The following is a 27741-nucleotide window of genomic DNA, read 5'->3' on the forward strand; positions in this document are numbered from 1 at the left end:
TAAAATGCACGCGACCCTTTTCTAGCAATGTCAATGTTAGAAATGGATTCTACAGACAGCCTCTCAAGTGCATTGAAAGTACATAAGAAAATCACACCCACATTTTTTGTCAGTAACAAAAACCTGGAAACAATCTAAATATTAATCAAAAGATCACTGCTTAATTGTATTAAGGAATAATGATAGGATGAAACCCACATGGCTGGTAAAAAGAATACTGTAAATCAATAGGGGATGATATAGAACACAGACATATTGATAACTGTAAAAAGATAGGTGTACGTTAGCCAGTGGGGAAATGATTGAAGTTGGCACGGATTTCATTTTGCTTGGATCTACGATCTATGCTCATGGAAGCAGCAGTCAATAAATCAAACGATGTATTATAGTAGGCAAATCTGCTCCAAAAACAAAAACTCTTTGTAGTGTTAACAAGTGGGGGGTGGGAGGCAGTGTCAGTGAGGAATAAGGAGCGCCTGACCAAGGTATGGCCTTGTCCATCATTGTGCACGTGAACGCTGAGCAATGCGTAAGGGAATCTGAAGAACGCTGATGGACAATGTGGAATACAGCATGAATTGCCAGAAGGAGGACTTCAAGCTTGGTAAAGGAGCAAGGAAAAGGAGGACGGCCCTCCATGAGCTGGGTGGACACGCTGGCTGCCGTGGACGGGCTCAGACCCAGGAACACGGTGAGGGTGGTGCAGGGCCGCGCAGGGCTTCCTTCTGTTGTGCTCTGGGTCGCTGTGGGTCTGACTTGACTCAATGGCACCCAACAACTACAATAACAAGCAGAAGAAGGAACAACTCTGTCTTGGAAGAAGGACAGCCAGGAGGCTTCTTAGAAGCGAGGATGGGGAAAGGGCTTCACATACTTCGGGCATGTTATCAAGAGAGACTAGTCCCTGAAGAAGAGCGTGGGTTAGTGAACAAGAAGGCCTCTGTGAGATGGATCCACTCAGTGGCCACAACCCTGGGCTTAAAGGTAGGAATGATTATGAAGATGCCACAGGCTCGGCCATCCACAGGGTGGTTGGACATTGGGCTGCCCGGGAAGTGACTCACAGGCACCTAACAACATAGCCAATTGACTCAAAGGAGTCCCTGCGTGCGTCCTCGTGCCACTGGTTAAAGGCTTCAGCTGAGAACTAACCAGTTTCAATGGACCTAGGTGCGCCTCGGAAGCAAGCCCTGGTGATAAGCGACCAAAACAAAGCCGTCATTGAAAATCCTCTGGAGCAGATTTTCCACTCTGACACACACGGTATCGCTAGGAGCGCGAATTCACAAGAACTGCTTTTTGTTTCAATACTGTTGTTTTGTGCCAATAAAACACAACATCACACACACACACACACACACACACACACACACACCAGCATTTGTCTATGTATAGGCCATCGCTGGATGAATACAGAAGACTTTGCTGATAGCCCTTGGTGGGGAATGGAGTGGGGCAGATGGGCCTCGGCATGGGGAAGCCCGTGGTACTGTTTCCAGTTTGCAGTGCTGTGCGTGGTCAAGAAAACATAGTTAACTTAAAAGCGAGTCCATTTTGAGATGGTGGAAGTGCTCCTAATGCCGAGTCTGGCTCAGTTCCTGGATACCCCCGCTCCCCCGCCTAAAGTGGCCCAGCGACTTCAGCGCAGGCTGGACCTGGACTCACCCTTCCCGGCTGGAGACGGAGCGCGGGCGGCGGGGAGAGTGCGCGCCCTGCGCGCCCCGCAGCAGGAACCTGGGCCGAGGGAGGCCCCGCAGCCGCTGGGCGCCCTGGCGGAGCATGGCGAGGCGGAGGGCGCGGACACCTGCGTGAGGACAGCCTGCCGCCCGGGACTCGGACCTCCCGGGCAGCTGTCGGATCCTCCCCGGCGAGGGGCGGGCGGCCAAGGGGCGGGCTCCCGCAGGGGGTGGCGCGCCCCGGAGCTCTAGACACCCATGAAACCGATCGTGATGGCGACAGCCGGAGGTCCCAGCACCAAGAAGGTGAGTTTCAGGGAGCCCAGAAGCGCGAGACGGCTCTAGTTCAAATCCCCCCCTTAACCCCTAGGCACGCTCTGCAGCCTTGGCCAAATACTTGCCCTCCCAGGGGACCGTGCCACCTCGGTGAGCAGACTAGATAAAAAAACAAACTCAGTGCCACTGAGTTGAGAGTTCACTTTCTGGTGATCCTAGAAGGCAGGGCAGAACTACCCCCCGGTGGTTTCTGAGGCTGGAACTTTTAACTGGAACAGAGAAGCCTCAACCTTCTCCCACGGAGCCTCGGGCAACTTCGAACTGCTGACCTTGCATTTAGCAGTCCACTACACCGCCAGGGCTCCCCTCGTGGGGGCTGTGTAGCTGGCAGATAGTGTTAATTGAGACCGTCCTACTTCGTGCCCTGGAGGGTGCTTTACATGCATCATCCCTCCACCAGCAGGGCTTACACTCTTTTAACCTGTTGGTTGGCACTGATGGGAAGTCTAGCTTTGGGCCTTCAGGGGCCGCATTCACATTTTCTTCCCCCAACGGTCCTGCATCTGTCACTCTTCCGGATCTTGCTGCTCCAGACGTCCTCGAAAGTTCCCTGGCACTTTGGGTGAGACTCAGCCTGAACCTGCTCTGAGAACTGCACCCAATCCAGCCCCAGCCACCCCTACCCACAGGCTGACCCTTCACCTCACTCACCACTGGCTCTGGGCCTGTGGCCCCTTTTCTTCCCTGAATATGGCATGGGATGACCAAGCAAAATAAATAAATGAATTTGAATTCAGGATCCGCCAAAACAATTAAGCCACCCACCTGAGCCAACAATTCAAGGTGGGGAAGTAGGGAGGTGGGGAGCGTGATACAGGCATGGAAATGTATGCTTTCTCTGGTTTTGCACTGAAAACATAGGTGTGACCGAGATGCTCCACACTGAGAGCTCGGAATGTAAGGTTCATTCACATAATCAGTTATTAGCCTGTCATCTAAAAGGCGTGGATTAGGCAAAGGACTTGGGCAATATAAAGTCACAAAGCTCCAAACCCCATTATCATCGAGTGAAGCCTGACTCATGGAGACCATACAAAGTGTTTCCAAGACGGTATCAGTCTTCACAGGGGCAGACAGCCTTATCTCTCACCCGCGGATCTGCTGGCACATTAAATTGCCAGCCTTGCAATTAGCAGTCCAAGGCTTACAGAATAGCAAAATAAAACAGATATAACCCTCACTTGAAAAGAGAGCAGAACTTATTTAAAACTAGAATAAATTTAAATGGAACAACTGGGAGATCAAGTGAGAGGGTGCTGAATTTTAACGTTAACTGCATCTGCAACAAACCACTTTCCAGGCGTTCTGATGCTAACAGAGCTATTCTCATCACTGGTCCATGGTCAGAGGGGACTCCCCAGGGGCTCAATCCGCCGCTATGTCCCCTTCCCTTTTTAAAATCTGCAGCAGCTTTAAAATGAGCCTAAAGAGATTGAATGATGAGATGCAACATTTAGATCTGGCTATGTCCGCCATGATTGACTTCACAATGCTCTGTCTGATAACAGGGCCATTCACCTCCCTCCACTGTGACTGCAGAGGACGCACTGAGGCTAACTTCTGGTATTTGGGGTTTCCACTGTCATCCAAACCAAGTGTTCACAGTTTAAACTCTGATACTCTTTCACCATTAGAATTTGGATTATATTATTTACAATCCTTGGATCACACAGGCTGGTGTGCTTCTTCCATGTGGTTTTCGTTGACCCCTGCCTTAGATGGCTGCTTATTTGAAAACAAACCTTTAAGATCCCAGATGCTATTCTTTCTGTTAGCTGGGCACCATCTAGTTTCTTCACCATACTTTGTTAAAGCACCCATATCTTCAGTGATCTTTTCATGAGGTTGTGTATCAAGCAGGGCCATGTCCTTAGAACCAATTGTTCTTAGATTTGGTCTAGAATTAAGTGCAAGCTAAAAGTCCATTCATGCATCTATGGTTTACATGTCTCTTGTTCACCTTGGAGATATCATTTTGATTTTATGTTAGAGAGCATTATTAATCACCCCCCTAGTGCATCAATTCCACTGCCATCAGCCAATGCAGACTATTAGTGCACCTATAGGGCAGGGTAGAACTGCCGCGATCATGCACCTATAGGGCAGGGTAGAACTGCCACGATCATGCACCTATAGGGCAAGGTAGAACTGCTGCGATCATGCACCTATAGAATAGGGTAGAACTGCCCCAATCATGCACCTATAGGGCAGGGTAGAACTTCCCTGATCAGTTGCCAGGCTTGCAAATCTTCCCAGGAGTAGAAACCTTCATTCTTCCCCTATGGAGCCTACTGGTAGTTTCCAGTTGCTGACCTTGTGGTTGGCAGCTCAGCGCGAAATCACTACATAGTCTTCTGATTGGAGGAAAAAAATAGTCACAGCCCTCAGTTACACAAAACAAGAATCTGGATTAAATGTGAAATGTGTGCTCAACCTGAAGATTTCCACAAAGCTTGAGTTCTAGGAACACACTCCCACCTCTCCTCAAGCTAGAAACTGCTTTTAGAAAAAGAAAACGTGGCTTTTCCCTTCTCTGCTTCAGGGCATTTTGGAACGCCTGGACAGTGGGGAGGTTGTCATTGGAGATGGAGGCTTTCTGTTCACTCTGGAGAAGAGGGGCTATGTGAAGGCTGGACTCTGGACCCCAGAAGCAGTGGTCGAACACCCCAATGCAGGTTGGTGACAACATCACTAAACAGGGTTTACCTGGGTGACTTCTTACCTAGATGGAGAAGATGGAAAAACAACAGTGAATGTTTCCTAAGGGTGTCACTTGCCAAAGGGCCATGATATGGAAACAGTGGGAGCACGTGGGTCGGAGTATGTTGAAGAAAATGATCTCTCTCCTGTTTGTCGTGTGTGTGTGCACACCCATATATGCATACAGACAGACAGACATACACCCACATTTGTATCTTCATACATTAGTAGGGAAAAATATAAGTAACTTAATAGTTGATCCATGAAATTTAGATAGATATCCAAGCAACAAGTTGCTTCATATTCCTCCTGCTGGCCCATGTATGGAGTGCGGTATGGCGGTGTGCATGGTAAATATGGTTTATGATGGTCACCAACTTCACAAAGCATAGGCAAATAGGTTCTGTTGGGAAAAGCAAATACATATTTACCACATTTTTAAACTATTTTTTATTGTGAATTACGTGGGAGTTTACATTTCAGATAATCAATTTTGAATCCAGCTGTTTGAACCACTAATCCATCTGTGCAATAGTCTCCCACCTCGCAACTGTGGATGCCTCGTCCGGCTCTCCTGCAATGTGAACTTCCCCTCTCCAAAGTTAACACCTGCCAACCCTCTAGCCTATTTCTTCATCCACCCTCCCTGGCCCTCCCACGCATGGGTAACCTCCAAAGTTTGTTCCCTTTGGTATTAAAGTTTTGTTTTTTCTTTATAACAGTGGTATCAAATATGTTCCCTGTTGTGATTGACAAATTTTATTAGCATAATGTTCTTCATTTCCATCCATGTCATGAGGTGCTTCCTTGTTTCATCATTGTTGGTCAGTGATATATCGTATTCTGTTGAATTATCAAAATTTCTTTATCCATTCTTCTACTGAAAGGCATTTGTTGTTTCCTTCTTCTTGCTATTATAAACAGTGTTGTGATGAACATGTGTTGGTCTGGGTTGACTAGAGAAACACATCCAGAGACACTCATGTGTATCAGAAAGAGCTTTATATACAAGAGCAATTGAATATTGAGAAAACATCGCAGTCCAGTCCAGATCAAGTCGAAAACTATGAGATTACCCCATATATCAATACTAGTCCATAAATTCCTCTTTAGACTCATACAGCCATGCAATGACACCAAATACAGGAAGATCACGGGCCAGTGGGTGGAACATCTTGTGGATCCAGTGGCGGTGGAAGCATCTCAGTGCTGGCATGGGTCTCCACGTGGCTCCTCCAGCTCCAGGGCTCTGCCTCCTTTCTGTGTATCTCCATGTGGCTTCTCAGCAGGAATTTGAAGCAGAGAGTGTGTCTAATCTCCAGTGAGCTATTTATCACCTTCGTGCCTCCAAATGAGGTCTTCAAGCTGCAACCTGATTGACAAGCTAGACTGCAGCCTTTTTTAAGTTGACAGGATATAAAGTAACTGCCACAGGGTGTGCATGTGTCTGTTCATGTTGTGGCTCTGATTTCTTTAGGGTATATAAGGGCTTGTTCAGCCCTATGGAATTTCTATTTCTGGTTGTTTGAGGTAGCATTGTATTGCTTTCCACAATTTTTACAGAACCACCAGCTATGTATGAGGGTTATCAAAGAGTTGCCAATAAAATTTATTTGGGGGTTGTCTGTTGTTGTTAAGTGTCATTGAATCAGTTCCACTTCATAGAAACCCTATCTATGTACAGTAGAAGAAACACCGCCCGGTCCTGCTCTATCCTCACAATTGTTCTTATGTTTGAGCCCATTGTTGCAGCCACTGTTTCAATCCATCTCGTGGAAGGTCTTGCTCTTTTTCACTGCCTCCCTCCCACCCTGGTGCTACATGCAACTGAATTGGTTTCATATGTGTGCTAACCCATGTAAATTCATTCAACCCAAGATGAGAATTTCCTCATTCTACTTCCTGGACTTGGTCATTGAATAAGGAAGACGAAAGAAGAATCTATTCCTTTGAATCATGGTGCTGGTAAAGAATATTGAAAGTACAATGGACTGCCAAAGGGACAAACAAATCTGCCTTAGAAGAAGTAGAGCCAGAATCCTCCGAAGAGGCAAGAATTGCTAGACCGTGTCCTTTGGACACATTGTCAGGAAGAAGGACATCATGCTTGGCAAAGTAATGGGAGTGAAAAAGAGGAAGGGCCTCAGTAAGATGGATGGACACAGTGGCTGCAACAATGTACTCAAACATAGAACAATTGGAAGGGTGGCAGTGGACTGGGCGATGCTTCATTCTGTTGTACACAGCCAGAACGAACCTGATGGTACCTAACAACAACAACTTCCTGGGCTGCCCAGTGATGACTACAAGCAGAGCCACCACACCCTTCACAACACTCTCGAAATCAAGGGACTGAGCAAACTGGCCCTCCAGGCATCAATCTCTACATGTGACCACACCGGGCCATTGGGGCCAATCAGTAGGACAATCTTAGACTACTCTAAATAGTCCCACCTTGGCACTCTGCCGTGTCTTGTGATGTCTTCGACCTCCACTGGACTTAATGTTCAACTTCTTAGAAGTACTAAATTTGAAGGCTGGCATGATTGAAAAAGATGTTGAATGGATGAGCTGCTGACGCTGACAATGATAGCACTCATGATCACAAATTCCTTTTATTTCCCCTAAAAACAACAACTACTTGGTGCTACTGTGTAGTTCGGCAGCTTCACATGGAATTCTTGAGAGCAGGATCAAACGTCATGCAAACGTTCACCTTTTCTGCCAGCGAGGATAATATGGAAAGCAAGGTAAGACTGCAGGAGAAGTCATCGTCTAGAGCAGTGGTTCTCAACCTTAATACCGTGACCCTTTAATACAAGTCCTCATGTTGTGGTGAACCCCAACAATAAAATTATTTTTGTTACTACTTCATAACTGTGATTTTGCTACTGTGATGAATCGGGCGACCCTTGTGAAAGGGTCATTCGACCCCCCAAAGGGGTTGCGACCCACAGGTTGAGAACCGCTGGTCTAGAGTATAAACAACCTCTTGATGGAAGCTATGGAATTGACAGTTTGTGCTATCATACTTTTTTGAGAAAATCCACATACGAGCTCTATTAATTAATTACTATATACATAGGTATACTAAATGAATGCTCCTTTTCTGCCCCTTTTGTTAAGGAAGGAGGAAGGGCGGGGCTGAGGAAGGATAGATCCCTGTAGTGGCATGGCCAATCCTCTGTGCCTCTGTATGACCAACCTTCTATGGGGGAAGAGGAATCCCAGTGTTCCCTTCCCATACACACCCCTCTGACCTTCTCATTCCGCAGGCCTCCTTCTTGTCTTGTCCACCTGGAGACAGGTGGCCCTGGGAACACAACAGTGGTTCAGGCTTGAGAAGAGCTATGTTTGATAGCCTATGTTGCCACCTGTAGACCCTGCAGTTTTGTGCAAGAGCCTCCCCCACCCCCGCCCCCCGTCTAAATTCATGGAGATAACAGTAATGTGTAAATCCATGGAGTTGTAGAGTAAGGGAAAATGAAGGATGGGAAAGAACCATGACATATTCTGCAAATGTAAACGATTAATACTTGAATTCTTATTTTCTCATTCAAGCAACCAGTTTTCACTGAGTCCATTACAGCCCAGTCACTGTGTGACCTGCTAGACTCTAAGACGACAGACACAAAGGCACAGATTCTATTCTGCAGGCACTCGGTTTCAAAGGTGGGAGACAAACAAGTCTATAGCCATCAAAACCCACTGTGGTAAGCCCAACGTTGTCAGCCAAGGAGAGGCTCCCTGCCTCTGCCAGCCTGCCCCTGCTACTGTTCAGACTGGCTGCTGGTCCTCCTCATCCTGGTTCATGGCTCCATTTCATATTTATTGTATTTTACCTTTGAAAGACCAAGTTCACTTCCTGTGCTCTTATTTTCTAACCTTAGTGGGAAGATATAAACGCAGCTGCCTGTGACCTCGCCAGAGAAGTGGGTGCAAAGGGTGATGCTCTGGTTGCTGGGGGGATCTGCCAGAAATCCACGTACAAACATCGCAAGGATGAAGTTAGAATTAAGAAAATCTTTCGACTACAGCTTGAGGTGTTCACCAGGAAAAACGTGGACTTTGTCATTGCAGAGGTAAGGTTGCTATCAAGGGACAGAGGAAGCCCCTTTGGCAAGCATCATCTGCATCGTCTTCATCTTTCACGAGGGTATGGACTGCCTGTGCCCCCGGCTCCTCCAGGAGCATGGTCCAAGGTTTATTTATGTGCACCCTCATCACGGTCAAAAGAGCCCCGGTGGTGAAACGGATTACGTGTTCATTCTGCTCCTAATTGAAAACTCAGCAGTTCAAAACCACCCTCTGCTCCTCAGGGGGAAGGTGAGGCTTTTGACTCCCGTAAAGAGTTGCAGTCTCAGAAACTCAGAGGGACAATGCTCCCCTATCCTATTTAGTTGCTATGAGTTGGTGTCAACTTGAAGACAGTAAGTTTGGGGTTTTTGGGGTCGTCGAGGTCAACAGCCTCTCACATCTGAGCTAGGTTCCCCGGGGAACCCGAAGACGCAAGAAAGGCCTAGCTGGCCGAGACAGCTGCTTTCTCCAAGGAGTCTTACAGTGAGGAGTGGGAGGAGAGGCAGTGGTTCAGGAAGCATCCTCTCCTGTGGAAAGGGCAGGTTTGGAAGGAGCTGAGTGTGGGGATTGAAGGACGTGAAAAAGCAAACCTGGGAGGTAGGTGTCTGCTCAGACTCCCCAGGCCTCTCCATCCTCCTCAAAGACCCAGCCCTTTGCTTTCTCCTCAGTCCCCCGCCCCTTGCTCCCACTCGCCGCTCTGCTGGCCTTCGTGTGATAACGGAGGCGCTCCGGGCTGTCTTAAAGAAAGAACTGATAGGAACTGGTCAGTGACCAGACATACCGGCTCACACATTTTCCTTCCTCGGTTGTTCTTAGCTGCTATCGAGTCAGTTCTCGCCCAGAGCGACCTCATGCACCACACGACAAAACACTGCCCGGTCCTGTGCCATCCTCACAACTGTTCCCGTGCTTGAGCCCACAGTGGCAGTCCACCTCCTTGGTGGCCTTCTTCTAGTTCACTGCCCTGCTACCCTGCCAAGCATGGTGTCCTTCTCCGGCATGGCCCAAGAAAGTAAGACAAAGTCTTGCCGTCCTTGCCTCCTCAGGAATATTCTGGAGAACTGCTTCCATGGCAGATGGGTTTGTCTTTTTAGAAGTCTTTCAATATATTTCTCCAGCACTACAATCCCTTTCTCTAACCCCCCAGCCCCTACCCAAAACCTTCATTCCCTCATTTCCATAATAGCTACTACTGCCTGGAGACCATCTCAAGCCTTTACCCAAAGCCTGCGCAAGAGCCTCTGTCCAAACTACTCTTTTCCCAATGCCTCCATTGTGCCTACTGCGAGATCTGTCCCTGCCTACTGCCTCACCAACCTTCCCACGGCTCTCTGCTCTTCCAGCCGGGATAACCCATCTTGAAGAACCATTTGCAGAGAATGAAATGAATGCTGGCCCCACAAGGAATGGGAACACAGGAGGTGATTTGCTTTGGGTTTTTAAAGACCTCCTCCTTTCACTGTGTCATTCCTCATACACTGCTGCCACAGAATCTGGGTTTTTTGGGTTGTTGTTTTTTTTGGTTGTTTTTTTTTTAATATGAATTGAAGAGTGAAAAAGGGAGGCTTCTAGTTGCTTTTCTCTGCATCCCCGAAAGTCAGCTTTTCCACAATAGCACTCAGGGGGCTCCTGGAAAGCGACGCTGCTCACGGCCTGTGCTTACTAGACAAGGTGGTCTAGCTTCCAGCGACAAAGGACCCAGTAGCTTTCACTTCCCATTTTTGCCCCAATGCCCTCTTCTTTAATGCTCATCATCCTACTGCATGGGGCACTCGGGAATATCTACATGGAAGTGAGGTCAAAAGCACGTTAAAAATATAAGGAACAATAAACTATTCATTGTTTTTCAGAGATTGTCTCATTTCCATTAAAGATGAGTCCAAGATGTATTCACAAAAGTCTTGCTCCCTTAGAGCTATGACTCCAGCCATTGTGGTAGACAGTTCAGCGGCGCTTCAAACGTTAGACGCATGACTCAGCAATCCCACTCCTGAGCACATAACCTACGGCACGGGAAGCAGGAACACAAACGATGCTCATTGCAACACTCTTCGCACTTGCCAAGTATTGGAAACAGCCTGTGTCCATCAACAGATGAACAGACAGATGACTGTGGTGCATACATACAATAAATACTAAGCCTGTCAGAGAAACGAAATCTTGATATACACTGCAATATGGATGGAGCATGAAGATATTATCCTGAGTCAAAAAAAAGAAATCAATCATAAAAGGAAAATATTGCATAATCCCACTTATATGAAATCTCTAGAATTTGGCAAATATACAGAAACCAGGACCAGAGCCGTGGTAGTATAGTGGCTGTGTGCTGGGCTTCTAACAGCAAGGTCAGCAGTTCGAAACCACCTGCTCCGAGGGAGACAGACAGGGTTTTCTACACCTGTAAATAGTTACAGTCTGGGAAACTCACAGGGGCAGTTCTGTCCTGACCTACAGGATCACTGTGAGTCAGTCTCGACTGGATGGCAGTGAGTTTGGTTTGGGTTATAGAGACCAACATGTATTCATGGTTACCAAGGGTGAGATGGAGGAAGAAAGGGGAGTGCGTCACTTAGGCGGCACAGAGTCTCTGCTAAGAGTAGTGGAAACAATTGAAAAGTGCTCATAATAATGACTAGGCCACGTGATGAACAAAGTGAATATCCCTGCTCTACATCCCCCAAAATGAAGAAATGCCAAATGTTTTATTTTATGTATTCTTACCACAATAACGATTGAATTTTAATACTCCGTTACTTTAAAGACCTTTGTAGGGTAGTTTGCTTTATTTTTAAGTGGGGGCAGGTAGCTCTTTTTACTAAGTCATCATCTCACTGTGTAGGTGATTCCTGAATGAAAACCTATATTATTGTAAAAATACATAAAACATTTACTCAGAAGTGTATTCTTTAATCAGATTGATAGAGGCATATTCCATAAGAAGCTTTATTTCATATTATGTATTTGCAAATGTTATAACTAATTTCTATTTCACATTTGGATTCTTCCATTCAAGATCTCTTTTGTATTTGGACCAATAGAAAAACTGAAATTTCTCTTAGTATTTTGAGCATGCTGAAGAAGCCGTGTGGGCTGTGGAGGTCTTAAAGGAAACTGGTAAACCTGTGGCAGCTACTATGTGCATAGGCCCAGAGGGAGACATGAATAACGTAGCGCCCGGAGCGTGTGCTGTTCAGCTGGTGAAGGCAGGTAATTTGAATCCATAATGATAAGCATCTCAGTTGTTGTTTGGGAAACTTAACCAAGTTCACTTAGTATTATGAGAGCCATTCAAAAATAAAAGAGCTAACGTGAATCAGTGGTGTTGTCTGAAAAGTTTAGGGGAATAGATCATCTCTAAAATATCTTATTTGGAGCCCTGGTGGCATAGTGGTTACGAGTTGGGTTGTGACCCCAAAGGTCAGCAGTTCAAAACCACCAGCTACCCCACAGGGGAAAGCTGGGGCTTTTTCCTCCTGGAAGGCATTATAGTCTCGGACACCCATGATGGCAGTTCTGCCCTATCCTATAGGGTCACCATCGACCCTACGGCAGTTTGAGGTTTTGTTTGGTTTTTATTATTCCATAAAGAGTTACAGTCTCAGAAACCCACAAGGACAGTTCTCCTCTGTCGTATAGGGTTTCTCTGAGTGAGAATTGATTCAATGACAGTGAGAAAAAGTGTCCTCTGGATTCCCCGGGCGGGGCAAATGGTTAACATTCAGCCGCTAACCAAAAGACTGGTGGTTCCAGTCCACTCAGAGGCACCTCAGAAGAAAGGCCTGGCCGTGAAAAAGCACTTCATTGAAGACTCTGCAATGCATACTTTGCCTCTGACCACTTGGGGTCCCTATAAGTCTGAGTCAGTTCCATTTCAACGGGTAAGTTACCTTCAGTTATTTTATTGAAAACACCAAAGTGGTAAATAACATGTTCAAGTTCTTTATTTGCCTAGGCGCTTCAATCGTTGGTGTGAACTGCCGATTTGGACCCACAGCCAGCTTGAAGACGATGAAGCTCATGAAGGAGGGCCTTCAGGCTGCGGGGCTGACAGCGCACCTGATGGTGCAGTCCCTGGGGTTCCACACCCCTGACTGTGGCAAGGGGGGCTTTGTGGACCTTCCAGAATATCCCTTTGGTAAGCTCATGAGAAACCCTTGTGGTTTCATGGTATAAGAAAACTAAGATAACTATGAAGTTAGGCAATGACTAAGGAAGCCCACAGAAGAATGGATGCATTTGAATTATGGGATTGGCGAAGAATATTGGAAGTGCCGTGGGCTGCCAGAAGAACAAACAAATCTGCCTTGGAGGAAGTCCGGCCAGTTCCTTAGACGTGAGGATGGTGAAACTTAGTCACACATACTTTTGACATGTTCTTGAGAAAAACCAGTCCTTGCAAAAGGACATCTTGCTTGGTAAAGTAGAGGGTCCGTGGAAAAGAGACAGACCTGCAAGGAGATGGACTGACATGGTGGTCTCAACAATGGTGTCAAGCTTAATGATGGTGAGGACGGTGCAGGGCCAGGCAGGCTTTCGTCCTTTCTCTTACATAGGGTCTCTCTGATTCCGGGCATTACATGGCACCTAACAGCAACACAAGTGTTACAAGACGCTCTGGATGTGCAATGCCTAAGTGCTCAGCTGCTAACTGAAAACCAGGCCATTTGGACCCACCTCCTTCTCGGGAGAAAGACTTGGTTGATCTGCTCACGTGAGGACTATAGGCTCGGAAACTGGGGGACAGTTCTGTCTTCTAGGGTTGCTGTTAGTCAGAACTGAATCAACAGCACACAACAATACAAGTGGTGCAGCCTCGTAAGACAAAACTGCATAAAACAAAGCACGAAATGTTAACCAAAAAGTCTAAGTGTGAGAAAAATAGGTGGGAGGGGAGAATTCAAAATCTTAAGGAAAAGAACAGGCTTAGTGGTCTAATTGACACTGATAGAACCCCCAAATCTCCCATCCCTACTCAGCCTGCAGGCGTGGGACTGAACTCACCCCCAGGGCTGCACTTTAGACTAGAGGCTAGATCGCACTCCTAAGAACAAGCAGCCACAGGAGAGCAAAAGGGCAACATCTGTCCAGCGGTAATGACTGAAGGACGATGAAAATAGGAAACAGGGTGTGGTTAGATTGTGGGGATTGCATTCAGTGTCACATGACAAAAGGTGAATGAATGAATGGGAAACCAATTTGCTCTGTCAACTTCAACTCAAACCACAATAAAAAGGCTTTTTTCAATTATGGTGAGTGATATGTCACTCGCAAAAGGTCAAATATTGTATGATCCTATAAATGTGAAATATCTAAGGTAGACCAATACATAGAGCCCTAAGTTTATTAGCTGTGGGTGGGTGAAATGCAGAATCAAGCTGAAGGACTACTGAAATTCTGTTAGGAGTGATTAAAAAATAACTTAACTCAAAACAGATGGTAATAGTTATAAAGGAAAAAATATGTAGCAGAGCATTTGTATTATATTACAGGAATGGAACCCAGAGTGGCGACCAGGTGGGATATTCAGAAGTACGCCAGAGAGGCCTACAAGCTGGGGGTCAGGTTCATCGGCGGCTGCTGTGGATTTGAGCCCTACCACATCCGGGCCATCGCAGAGGAGCTGGCCCCAGAAAGGGGATTTCTGCCCCCAGCTTCAGAAAAGCACGGCAGCTGGGGAAGTGGTTTGGACATGCACACCAAGCCCTGGATTAGAGCGAGGTAGGGATTTTTTTTAATCTTTTTTATTAATCATTTCATTGGGAGCTCTTACAGATATTATAACATCCATAATTCAGTTAGATCAAACATAATTTTACAGGTGCTACCACCATCAATTTCAAAACATTTCCTTTCTTCTTGAACTCTTTGTTTACAGCTTCCCTTTATCCCCTCCCTACCCCACCTTACCCCCCCAGGAACCCTTAATATATATATATATATACACACACACACACCATACATATATGTGTTTTGCCATATCTTACGCCAGCCAATGTATCCATTCACCTGCAATTCTGTTATTCGTTCCCTTCCAGTGAGGTTATACAGTCATCATTGACATCAGCTCCCTCTCCTCCTCCCCTCCCTGTATCCTCAGGGAATCGTTACTCCAGTTACTGTTTCTGAAGGGTTATCTATCTTGACTTTCATTCATTGAACGCTCTTAATTATACAAATGAACATACACCAGTCTAACAAGATTAATGAGGTAAAGCAAAGACCAGGATAGTAAGAGGAAATGTTAAAGAACTAAAGGATAGTTATGTGTTTCATCAGTGCTATACTACTCCCTAGATATGTCATCCCTTAAATCTGACCTTCTGTGAGGGACTGTCCAGTTATCTTACAGGTGGGTTTGGGGTCTCCACTTTGTTCATGTTCCTTCTTTCATGTCAACTTGATTGCTTGTTTTTGAACTTCTGATACCTATTCCCAGCGACACTTCATGATCACACAAGCTGGTGTGCTTCCTCCTTGTAAGCTTTGTTGTATCCCTGCTAGATGGCCAGTTGTTTAACTTCAAGCCTTTAAGACTCTAGAACACTATATCTTTTCATAGCTGGGCTCCATCAGCTTTCTTCACCACATTTGCTTAGGCACCCGTTTTGTCTTCAGTGATCATGTCAGGAAGGTGAGTATCATTCAGTGCCACATTATGAGAACAAGCCGTCCTTATACTGAGGTAAGATTTAAATAGAGGGCCAAAGTCCATCTGCTTCCTTGTTGTATTTACATATATATACATATATGTAGGCATAAATGTAGATTATATATATAAATATATAAAGATAGAGGTAGGGATTTTTAAATGAACATTCTGAGCATTTTTCCTATTGCTCATGCTATTTACTGTTATACAAGTTATGCACATGTGTAGTAATAAATATTCAAACAGTATAAAGTGTCCAAAATGAAAAATAGAAGTTGCAGCCCTCCTGACACCAGCCTTGTTCCCAGAATTAAGCCATTTGCCATTCCCTTTTGACGTCTTCTACCTCTTTTCACCACTTTCTCCATTTTAAGCAGTAGTTATTGGTGATCTCCTATAAAAGCTGATTTCATTCATACTATCTGCTCCTTTCCCCCATCCTTTCCCCCAAGTTTGATCTGCATGTTCATTATAAGTTTAGCTACCTTTTTCTTAACCCATCAATACTAGTACCTTTGGATCCATTCTCTAGAATAAGAACTAACTCCCTTCTACTTCTCTCTGCTTTCTCCCTTCATCCATCACTTGGATTCTTTAAGTCATACTATTTTTTAACTAATATATTATTTTCTAAAATCATTAATATATCTTCTATGTTTGGTCTGTGGACTGACTTCTAAAAGTATACAGTAAGTGAATAACATTTATAATATTATTATATCTATAATATTAAACAAGCAGGACTCATGAAATGTAATCAGAACTCAACTTTCTTTTTCTTCTTTTATTGCTTTGAACCTACTCTATCCCTTCTTCTGCCTCTGTTTGAAAATACTGACATGCCCCGAAACTTCTCTGGGTATTCTTCCAAAAAACCAAACTCACTGCTTTTCAGTAGATTCTGACTCATGGCAACCCTATCCGACCACACAGACCCACCCCTGCGGGTTTCCAAAACTCTCAGTCTTCATGGGTGTAGAAAGCCTGGGTTTCTCCCTCACAGCGGCTGGTGCTCTCAAACTACTGACCTTGAGGTCAGCACTCAAGTAATAGAAATTAATCTCCATGATCATTTTACTTTGAAAATGCATTCTCAGTTCACTTTTTTAAAATGTTCATTTCTGATCAGTTCAATCCAAAGCCAGAGCATGCTTCAAACTTGAAGTTGTTCCTGTCTTGCAGCGGAAGTCTTCAGCAGACAGGAAGCCAGAGGAAGCCTTTCTGGTCCTTCGCTCTTTCTCTGCCTTACACCTCCGCCCTCTTTCCCATCTTACTGCCATGGTTTCTCATGTCTTCAGAATCAAGTCAGGAAGAGAGAAGGTGGAAAGTCAGAGTGAAATGGATGATTAATTTGCTGGCACCTTAACAGGAAGACTTTGCTTCCCATGGACCTGGAAGATCTTTTTAAATCTCTCATGATTTTCCAGAGACTTCCATGGGGAACTTTTGTCTCTCACACACCACGCATCTCTTTTTCCCTGCTGCTTCTCTCTCACGAAACCCCCCAATACCATGCCTTGGAGTCCACGCCAACTCAGAGCAGCCCCGGCAAATGCTCCGTGGGGATCTGAAAGGGGATTTTACAGGAGCAGAATTCCTCCTCTTTCACCTGCAGAACGGCTGGTGATTTTGGATAGCTAACCTGGCCAAAGCTGGAGTGACAAGGTTGAGGTCTGCGCCGCTGGGCTCTTTGCTCCCCACTAGGGCCCTGCATTTTCAGCAGTTCACTCCAGCTGTAACCGACTTGAGAGGTTCCTGTGTCCTTCCAAGTCCTTCTTTTGCACCAGACTTCAAATACCTCCCTACTGACTCTCTTTCATCCTTCCGTTATCCAGATATAACTCTGAGAGTGGTGAGCTAATGACAAGGTACCTCTCTGCTCTCTGCTCACAGGCAAAGTGGCCATCCTCCTCACCCCCACCCCACCCCATCCCACCTGGTCTCTTGTGCTCCAGATTTTCCAGCAAGGTCCAGGCAAGTCATCTGACTGGCTGCAGGGCATCTCCTTTGACGTTTCTGCAGTTTGGTCTGTCCTGCAACTCACTTAGATACCTGATATCTATCAAAACTTGGTGTCTCCATTATAGCTTCCCACTGAACATCCCTTCACAACATGTATTTTTAAAATATGATTCGTTGCAGAACCAGCAAGTGGAGCTATGGGAAAGAGCAATAATCCTATTTTGCAGAACTTCAGCCATTTGAAGGGGAAAATCTCAAGCATCAAGGTGTAAAGGATTCTCTTATATTACATCAGCTGTCTAAATTCATGCCAAGTTTTAATTGCTTCATACTTGAATGATTACTTTCTTTCTACATTTGGTTTTCTGAGAATTTCTAATTAACTTCCTTTTTCAACACTGACAGAATACAGGGTCTTCACCTTTCTCTTGACAGTTTTGAAATGAAACTATTTCTTACAGCCAACCCACTTTATTATTGAAAACATTTTTCTTTGGACCCTTGAATGACTGTTCTGTGTTGGATCATTGTTCTCTGGACACACTGCAGTTACAACCGGATAATTTTACAATGTAGCTTTGGGTTAAATTCACTACTTCTCAGATTTCATGTTCTGTTCTTTCTTGGATTGCTTGTTAGTTCAAATTCTCTATGGAGTATATGCCAAGACAGAATTTGACAGGAGATTTATTGAGGAAAACATCTGTGAATAAAAGTGGGGAGGGAACCAGAGAAGATGGATAAAACCATATGACTAAGATATATATCTGAGACTTGTGCAGCAGAGAAGGAAGGGTGGGGCCTAAGGAGGGGTGGTCTTGGATTACAGCATCCTTTTAACAATGTTTTGACTACTCTGCTGGGAGATGAGGAGGTCTTTGAGCCAAAATCAGATACCAGAAAGAGTCCTTCTTATTTCTTATGCAGAAATTGGCCAACAGTATTATTCTTGTGACCCTTTGCCTTTGACTGAGAGCAGCCCCGGGGAAACATGGCTTCTCAGGAAGGTATGGCAGCTGGCTATTGTTAGTGCTGTCCAGTCAGTTCCAAGTCACAACAGAATGAAAGCCCTCCTGGTCCTGCACCATTTTCACCATGCTTCCTATGTTTGAGTCCATTGTTGCAGCCACTGTGTCAATCTATCCTGTTGAAGGCCTTCTTCTTTCTTACTGCCTCTCAACTCTACCAAGCATGACTTTCTGCTCTTGGAATTAGGCTCTCCTGATAACATGTTCAAATACATGAGACACAAAGTCTCACCGCCCTTGCTCCTAAGGAGCATTCTGGCTTATACTTCTCCCAAGACAGGGTTGTTTGTTCCTTTGGAAGTCAGTGGTTCTTTCAACACCATCGTCCAAATGCACTGCTTTTCCTTGTGGTCTTCTTCATTCACTATGCGACTCGCACACGCGTGTGAGGCGATTGAAAGTACCATGGCATGAGCCAGGTGCACCGCAGTCCTCAAAGTAACATCTTTGCTTTTCAAAGCTGTAAAGACTTCTCAGGCAGTAGACTTACCCAATGCAATGCACCTTCAGATCTCTTGACTTCTGCTTCCATGAGCACTGATTGTGTTGACAAGCAAGACAGCATCATTGGCAACTTCAGTCTTGTCTCCATTTACCATGGTGTTACCTAGTGATTCAATAGTAACAATTTTGGTTTGCTTTACATTGAGTTGTAATCCATACAGAAGGCTGCAATCCTTGATGTTCATCAGCAAGTGCTTCAAATCCTCCTCACTTTCTGCCAGCAAGGTTATTTCTTGATTGGTCAGTTACATGACCTGGAGCAGACATGAGAGTGCTACCACAGCTTGATTTTGTTGGAGCACATTCTTTTTTTAAAATTATGTTATCGGGGACTCATACATCTCCTATCACAATCCATACATCTATCCATGTGTCAAGCATATTTGTACATATGTTGTCATCATCATTTTCAAAACATTTTCTTTCTACTTGAGCTCTTAGTATCAGCTCACTGTTTCCCTCCCTCCCCCACCCACCCTCCCTCATGTACCTTTTATAATTTATAAATTATTCTTTTTTCATGTCTTACACTGACTGATATCTCCCTTCACCCACTTTTCTGTTGTCCATCCCTGAGAGGAGGTTATATGTAGATCCTTGTGATAGGTTTCCCCTTTCTCCCCCTCCTTTCCTTAACCTCCTGGTGTTGCTACTCTCATTATTGGTCCTGAGGGGTTTATCTCTCCTGGATTCCTTGTGTTTCCAGCTGTTATCTGAACCAATGTACATGCTCTGGTCTAGCCAGATTTGTAAGGTAGAAATGGGGTCATGATAGTTGGGGGGGGGGCATTAAAGAACTAGAGGAAAGCTGTATGTTTCATCAGTGCTATACTGCATCCTGACTGGCTTATCTCTTCCTTGTGACCTTTCTGTAAGGGGATGTCCAATTGTCTACAGATGGGCTTTGGGTATTCACTCCATGCTCCCCCTCATTCACATTGATATGATTTTTTGTTCTGGGTCTTTGATTCCTGATACCTGATCCCATCAACACCTCACAATCACCCAGACTGGTGTGCTTCTCCCATGTGGGCTTTGTTGCTTCTCACCTAGATGGCCGCTTGTTTATCTTCAAGCCTTTAAGATCCCAGACACTATATCTTTTGATAGCTGAGCATCATCAGCTTTCTTCACCACATTTGCTTATGCACCCATTTTGTCTTCAGTGATCATATCAGGGAAGGTGAGCATCATAGAATTCCAGGTTATTAGAACAAAGTGTTCTTGTGCTGAGGGAGTACTTGAGTAGAGGCCCAATGTCCATCTGCTACCTTAATACATAACACATAAATATAAGTACATAGATCTATTTCCCTATCATTATATATAAATACCATATATATTCGTGTATAAGCCGAGTTTCTCAGCACAACAAAAAATGTGCTGAAAAACTGGGGTTTGGCTTATGCACAGGTCAGTGGTACCCCAGTGACGTGTAACATCTCGCTGGGACCCCCTCCCCAAGGTAACGGGACGAGTGCCCATTACCTTACTGGTGATTGCCATTTCTCTGCTGTTTGTTCAAAGCCCCGCTGACCCTGCAGGGCTTTGACATCTAACCAATCAGAGCCATCCTATGACGTGGACGGCTCCAATTTGCAGAAGCACCTGTAGTGATTCACTTACCCCAGCAGCTGAACTGGTAAGGACGTGTCTATGGCTGCGTTCCATCTCTCCCCTCTGGTCTCTGTGTTAATTCACATCCTGCATCCCCCGCCCGCACAGACTGCCCCCGCTACTCCAGACTAACATGTCATGGGGCGGAGGGGCATTACCATGAAAGTTATTTTTCAAAGTCTTATTTTTTATCCTATTAGAAATGGATATTCTTGAACAAAAACGCAGGTCGTATGAAGCTGGTTTCAAAATGAAGGTTGTGTCAAGAGCAGAAGAGAGCAATAACAGTATTGCAAGTAGGGAACTGTGTTGACGAAAGCAAGTGAGGGAGTGGCAGAAAATGAAGGCTGACTTGGAACAGATTCCAAAAGCTAAAAATGTTCATCGGAGTTTAACGTCTTTTTATGGGGCTCTTGAGAGTGAATTGCATAAATGGGTTATGGAATGTTGTTAAAATGACTACTGCGTAACACACATGGGAATCCGCTCTACAAATGGCTAAGGATGACAAATATAAAGCACCAGGCATTGAAAATTTTGCTGCGTCAGTAGGATGGTGTACTCGCTTAATGAACAGGTTTGGCCTACTATGTTTGAGACAAAGAAAGATTTCCCAGAAATTGCCATAAAACCTTAAAGAAAAAAGTATGTCATTCCAGTAATTTATTATAAAACAAAGAAGGATTTATAATTATGATCTGGCAGGTATTGGGAAAATGGATGAAACTGCCATGACTTTTGATCTTCCAAGCAACAGAACTGTGGCAAGTTTAGGAGAAAAAAAAAACCCTTTTTCTCAAAACCATAGGAAATGAAAAAAAAACACTTTACAGTTGTTCTATCATGTTTGGCTAATGGAACTAAGCTGCGTCCTGTCGTTATTTTTAAAAGAAAGGCCTTGCCTAAAAAGATCAATTTCCCACCAAGAATTACTGTGTGTGCACATGTTAAAGGCTGGATGGATGAAGATGGAACAAAAAAATGGCTGGAAGAAATTTGGATCTGACAACCAGGAGCAGCCTTAAAGAAAATGCCATCATTACTTGTTCGGGATATGTTCAGAGCCCACCTATCGGATGACATAAAAAAATTGGCAAAATCTAGTAAAGTTACTTTAGCCATTATTCCAGATGGGCTTACATCTGTACTGCAGCCTCTGGCTGTACCTTTGAATAAGACTTTTAAAGACCATGTGCAAAGGATGTGGCATGAATGGATGTCATCTGGTCAAGCCCGACTAACAAAAGGAGGAAATCTCATGAAGCCTGACATAGAGTTAATAGCAAAGTGGGTCCGAGATGCATGGGAAGACATTCCAGAAGACATGGTGTGACGTGCCTTCCAGAAATGTAGTATTAGTAATGCTGTGGATGGCAGTGAAGACTGCACTTTATATGGAAATGACAGCAGTGATGGTGATGACGGCGATCTCAGTGAGGACAACGTCTATGATAACCTCACACCAGCTGAAGCTCTGCACTGGGATACGGATGTTGATGAGGAATCCAGCTTTGAAGAATTTTAACTCTTTCCATTTTAGCTTTGATTGAGCTCAGGGAATAGTACTCTTAAGGTATCATTGTTGATACCTTATTGTTTTTATTGAACCTATTTTCCACTTACTGTGTTGGTTTACTAATGTTAAATGACTTGTCCTTTTATTTATGTTTTTTATTTAAAATAAGTATTTAAATACATTACTCCACTGATGTCTCAATTTTTAGTAATGTTATTGTCATTTGTTTTGATTATTGAAACTCACCAATAGCCTCTGCATTTCCCACCCTAGGCTTATACTCGAGGCAATCAGTTTTTCTGGTTTCCCAGGTAATAATTAGGTACCTCGGCTTATACGCGGGCCGACTTATATTCGAGTATATACAGTATATTTACATATGTACATGCCTGTATTTAGAGCTGTATAATGTCCTTTACCTCCTAGTTTTTTCCTCTATTTCCCTTTTCTTACCTCTTTTCCCACTATCATGTTTGGCCTTCATTCAGTAATTCCTCTCAACTACATTGCCCTTGATCAAGCCCCACCAAGCATCATATACCCTCCTTGCCATCAATTTTAGATCATTCATTGTTCTCTGGCTCCTGGATTTGTTGGCACCCCCTCCTTCACCCACCTCCCCCTCTCCTGTGTGCCCCTGGAACCACTGGTCCCGTTGTTTTCTCCTCCAGATTTCTTATCCCACTTATCTTATCTAGATAGATATGCAGAAACAATAATAAGCACAAAAACAAAATAAGACAGAGCAAAGCAAAACAACAAAAGAAAACAAAACAACAACAACAAAAAAAACCAACGACAAAAAAATGAAAAGCCTATATATAGTTCCAGGTCTGTTTGTTGACCTTTAGGAGTGTTTTCTGGTAGAGTCTGATGGGGTGCCATGCCCTGGCCCCAAAGCCTATTTTTGGTATTCCCTGGGAACTTCATTGCTTTGCTCCCCTTGCTGTTCTGTTGCAGGCCCTTAGCATTTCACCCAAGTTTGGTGGGGTCAGATCCAGCACAATCCCCACACTGTGCCTCCAGTGTTGTCCCTCCTAGCACCATGGGTGAGTGAGGAACTTGTGGGGCCAGCCCTATGGTCCTCTGTGCATTGGCTGCTCTGAGCAGGAATATCGTCCTCAGGGCTTGGTGGGCCAGGATGTGTTCCACTCTCTCTCCTTCCCTCTTAGTTTGCTCCTCGTGTGCTCTAATTAGACGTGCCCCTCTCCCTGAGCTGTAGCTTCAGTGTTGTCCTGTGAAGTGAATTATTCTGTGAGAGGGGGTGTCCACGTAACTGGAATTGGACTGGTCCTGCAGACTTCTCTATTGGTTCCCTGCTTCATGCCAATATGTTGGAGCATATTCTTAAGTACATTTTTCAGAAATCTTTTTTTTTTTTCAGAAAATAACCTAATAATTTGGAGTCCTTTTATGTTTGAAAATTGCTTCATCTTACCATCAAACCTGATTGATATTCTAAATGAATGTATAATTCCAAATTAAAAAATACAGTTTCCTTAAAATTTTGAAGTCTTCTAAACTTTAGTGTTGTTCAGAACTCTAAAACTAACCTGATTCAAACTAACTGGATTCTTTGTGGAGGAAACATTTTTTTAAAATAATTTTATTGGGAGCTCATACAACTCTTATCACACACAATCCATGCATACATCAATTGAGTAGAGCACATTTGTACATTCATTGCCCTCATCATTCTCAAAACATTTGTTCTGCACTTAAGCCTTTGGCATCAGCTCCCCATTTGTTCCTTCCCTCCCTCATGAACTGTTGATAATGTATAAATTATTTTGCCATAATCTTACACTCTCCAATATCACCCTTCACTTTTCTGTTATCCATCTCCCCCAGTGGTGAGAGTGGTGATATTGGGAGGGGAAAGGGAGGGTAAGGTGGAAAGGGGGAATCGATTACAGGGATCTACAAATAATCTCCTTCCCAGCTCCCCTCTCCCTCATAAACCCTTGATAATTTATAAATTATTATTTTGTCATATCTTGCTCTGTCCGACGTCTCCTTTCACCCACTTTCCTGTTGTCCGTCCCCAGAGAGGAGGTCACATGTAGATCCTTGTAATCGGTTGCTCCTTTCCAACCCACCCTCCCTGCCTCCTTCCAGTATCACCACTCTCACCACTGGTCCTGAAGGGATCATCCAGCCTGGATTCCCTGTGTTTCCAGTTCCTATCTGTACTAGTGTATATGCTCTGGTCTAGGCAGACTTGCAAGATAGAATTGGGATCATGATAGTGGGGGAGGAGGAAGCATTTAGAATCTAGAGGAAAGCTGTGTTTTTCACAGTTGCTACATCGCACCCTGACTGGCTCATCTCCTCCCCGAGACTCCTCTGTAAAGGAATGTCCAATGGCCTACAAATGGGGCAGAAATTTTTCCTGTCCTTATTTTAGTATCGAGTTTTCATTATGTTCTATATTCTCTCAGACATATATTTGGTTACTGATTTTTCTTTATATTCTGAATGATCTTTTTCGTGGATATTTTTTAGACCTTATAGATCATTCCCCTATGTTTCCTAGTTATTCTCCCACATTTTTCATCCTTTTGTCTTTCATGGGATTTGAAAAGCTTTGCTTTTTAGCTGAAACTACTTTATTATTGTAAATGTATGTAGATGGCAAAATTAGGCAAGAATAATTTATCCAAACATATCTCCTGGGAAATACAGATAGCTTTGGTGAATACCATACTTAAAGAGGAAAATCATGAGCATACATATCATTAAAAGTTAACAAAAACATACTTAGTGATGATAAAATAGTGTAAGTGACAGGATGATTGAACTAGTTTAAGCTTATTTTAACTCTGATCATCTAAACCTTTGAGCTGATTCCAACTTACACTGACCTTGCAGGACAGAGTAGAACTGCTCCCTAGAAGAAGACTACCACACCTTCCTCGTCCGGAGTGTCCCGGGGATTGGAATCACCAGCTCTTAGGATAGAAGCCACACACACTAACCAATGAGCCGCTCGGTGTCCTTATCACCCTGCAGTGATCATTAAAGAGCATTAACCATTTTCCTTAAATATAAAATGTAATTATGTAGACTAAAGCCAGACTTCCCTTGAACTCTGAACTTTCAGGCCTACCAATGTTCACAGAAATGTTTGGCTAAGCAGATACGTGTATAAACCCAGATTTCTGACATTTCAATCATCCAGAAGTATTGCTTTATTCCTTATTGTATATGAAATGAGTAAAAAACAAACTGTAAAAGTATATTTAACACAAGGCCTGTGACCAGGAACATTTGTTCCTGACTTTCTTTGTCTGAAACAAGGAATGGAAAAGATCATTTGTATTCTCTTCTTAGTTACTTTTGGAAGAACTATACTTTGTTTCATTACATTAAAAATGTTGTCTTCAGAGGAAATTAAAAGGAAGTAGAGGAAAGAAGTAGGAGGCAGAGTGGAGACCCAAAGCCCATCTGTGGCAACTGGACATCCCCTTACAGAAGGGTCACGGGGAGATGAGCCAGTCAGGGTGCAGTGTAGCAATGATGAAAATTAAAACCTTCCTCTAGTTCTTGAAGCATGATCCCAATTCTACCTTACAAATCCAGCTAGACCAAAGCATGGACACAGGCACAGATATGAGCTGGAAATACAGGAAATCCAGAACAGATAAACTCCTTAGGACCAATAAAAAGTAGGTGAAGGGAGACATCAGTCAGTATAAGACATGAAAAAATATATATAAATTATCAAGGATTCATGAGGGAGGGAGGGTGGGGGAATGAGCTGATACCAAGGGCTCAAGTAGAAAGAAAATGTTTTCAAAATGATGATGGCAACATATGTACAAATGTGCTTGACACAATGGATTTATGCATAGATTGTGATAAAAGCTGTAAGTGCCCCCAATAAAATGATTTTAATTAAAATTTTTTAAAAATGGGAAATAAATGTCTTGATTAACTTGTCCTTATGTTAAAATACTAAACAGAGCTAGAAGGGCCATGCTAGAAATTTCAGAATAAGTGTAATCCACATACACACAAAAAACATGAAAAATTCAAATATAGGGTTTTTTGGTGGGGGGTGTTGGTAAAGTGGTATAAATCCTAATGATTGACATTGAGGATATAAATGTAAGAGAGGCCCAGGGCATTAACGCCTATGGACGTGGTTTTTCTAGCTGTATGTTGAAACTAAAGCTCCACTTTAGCTTAATCATACTTGTCTACTTGGGAAATGTATATTTATGACACATTTGACTTAAAAATAAGTAATTATCTATTGATTAATAATATACATGTGTGTACAGAACCCCTGGTGGCCTAGTGGTTATGCTTTGAACTGCTAACCACAAGGTCAGCAGTTTGAACCCACCAGCCACTCCAAAGCAGAAGGACTTGGCTTTCTACTCCCATTAAGAGGTAAACAGTGTAGTCTCAGAATCCCATAGAGAAAGGTCCGTTATGTCCTATAGGGTCACTATGGGTCAGAATTGATTTAAAGGTAGTGAGTTTGGTCTGGGGGTTCAGTATATGTGTGCGTAAATGTGTGTATATATTTCTTTCTTTCTTTCAACCCAGGGCTAGAAAGGAACATTGGGAAAATCTGCGACCAGCTTCAGGCAGACCATTCTGTCCTTCACTGTCAAAGCCAGATGCCTAAGAAGCAGTGCACGAAAACACGGAAATGACGGAGTGGAAAATAATTGCACTCAAGTCCTATCTTGAGGAACCCTTCATCCTCAGCCCACTTCCTTGTTCGAGCTGCTGTAAAGCAGATGTGCTGCCTTTCCACCAGCTCAATGCGACATGTCCGTACTGAGGTCCTGCTATGGGGCTCACGCTGGATGCAGTTGGAGATGTCAGTGCCCCCTCGCCCTCCGTGTACTAACTGTCCAGTAAGGCTACCATCTGTTCTTTTGGAGAAAATCAAGACTAGCCAATCTTGTCGTGTGAATGTGACCTTTTAAGATAACCAGAAATCATGAAGAACCAAGACTAGTAAATAATATAGGCTTATTAAGTTTTATGTTTAAGGAAGATAGAACAGAACTCTAAACTAAAACAATGAGTCTAGTTTTTCAAATTACTGTTTAATGACTCTAAAAATAATCCCAAATTAGAGTGCAGAAATATTTTGAGCAATGGCAGAAATAATGAGATATGTGTATAATCTTCCAGAATGATTACATTGAAACACTACTTTCCCTTAAAAGTATAAGGTCCTAGACTTTGAAAAAATGTGTCCTTTTGAAATTCCAGATAGGTAAATCTATAGAGACAGTAACTAGATTAATGGTTTGGGGGGAGGATAGTAGGGGAGGTTGGGGATCAATGGAGAGCTAATCACAATGAGGACAAGAAAGAAGATACTGTTTCTAAAATTGATTGTGGTGATTATTGTACAACTCTTCTTAATATGATTAAACTACGGAATACGTGGATTATATGCCAATAAAACTGCTTTTAAAAGCATGTGTTTATAATCACACATAGTTAGATTATAATATATTTTAAGGGTCAGAATCATCTATTCATCTTATATTTAACCTTAAATTAATTACCATTGTACTGAGAATCATAGTAGATGCTCAGGAAAATACTCATTCTTGTTAATAATAAGTAAAAATAGAAAAATAATTAAAGATACACTTTTTAAGAGTTAGTATATGTCTTGGTCTAATATTTCCTTGACGT

The 27741-nt window shown here is 43.6% G+C and overlaps 2 protein-coding genes across 2 annotated transcripts in view; one reads left to right on the forward strand and one right to left on the reverse strand.

Moving 5' to 3' along the window:
- The window catches only part of DMGDH (dimethylglycine dehydrogenase), a 302254-nt gene that overhangs the window by 80388 nt on the left and 194125 nt on the right, over nucleotides 1-27741 (reverse strand). The window lies entirely within an intron of this gene.
- BHMT2 (betaine--homocysteine S-methyltransferase 2) lies at nucleotides 1950-26707 on the forward strand. The gene is made up of 8 exons (XM_075543060.1): nucleotides 1950-1982; nucleotides 4555-4687; nucleotides 7371-7462; nucleotides 8603-8794; nucleotides 11852-11999; nucleotides 12745-12927; nucleotides 14282-14510; nucleotides 26626-26707. The coding sequence occupies exons 1-8, from the start codon at nucleotides 1950-1952 to the stop codon at nucleotides 26705-26707; spliced, it is 1092 nt and encodes a 363-aa protein (XP_075399175.1).

Source organism: Tenrec ecaudatus, chromosome 2, assembly GCF_050624435.1.
Source record: "Tenrec ecaudatus isolate mTenEca1 chromosome 2, mTenEca1.hap1, whole genome shotgun sequence".
Taxonomy (NCBI): Eukaryota; Metazoa; Chordata; class Mammalia; order Afrosoricida; family Tenrecidae; genus Tenrec; species Tenrec ecaudatus.

Excerpts from the sequence above, each read along its gene's own strand:
- BHMT2 (XM_075543060.1), top strand. The coding sequence starts at position 1,950 with ATGGCGACAGCCGGAGGTCCCAGCACCAAGAAG. Across the intron at positions 7,463-8,602 it reads AGGATAATATGGAAAGCAAG|TGGGAAGATATAAACGCAGC; the intron begins GTAAGACTGCAG and ends TTCTAACCTTAG. Across the intron at positions 8,795-11,851 it reads TGGACTTTGTCATTGCAGAG|TATTTTGAGCATGCTGAAGA; the intron begins GTAAGGTTGCTA and ends AATTTCTCTTAG.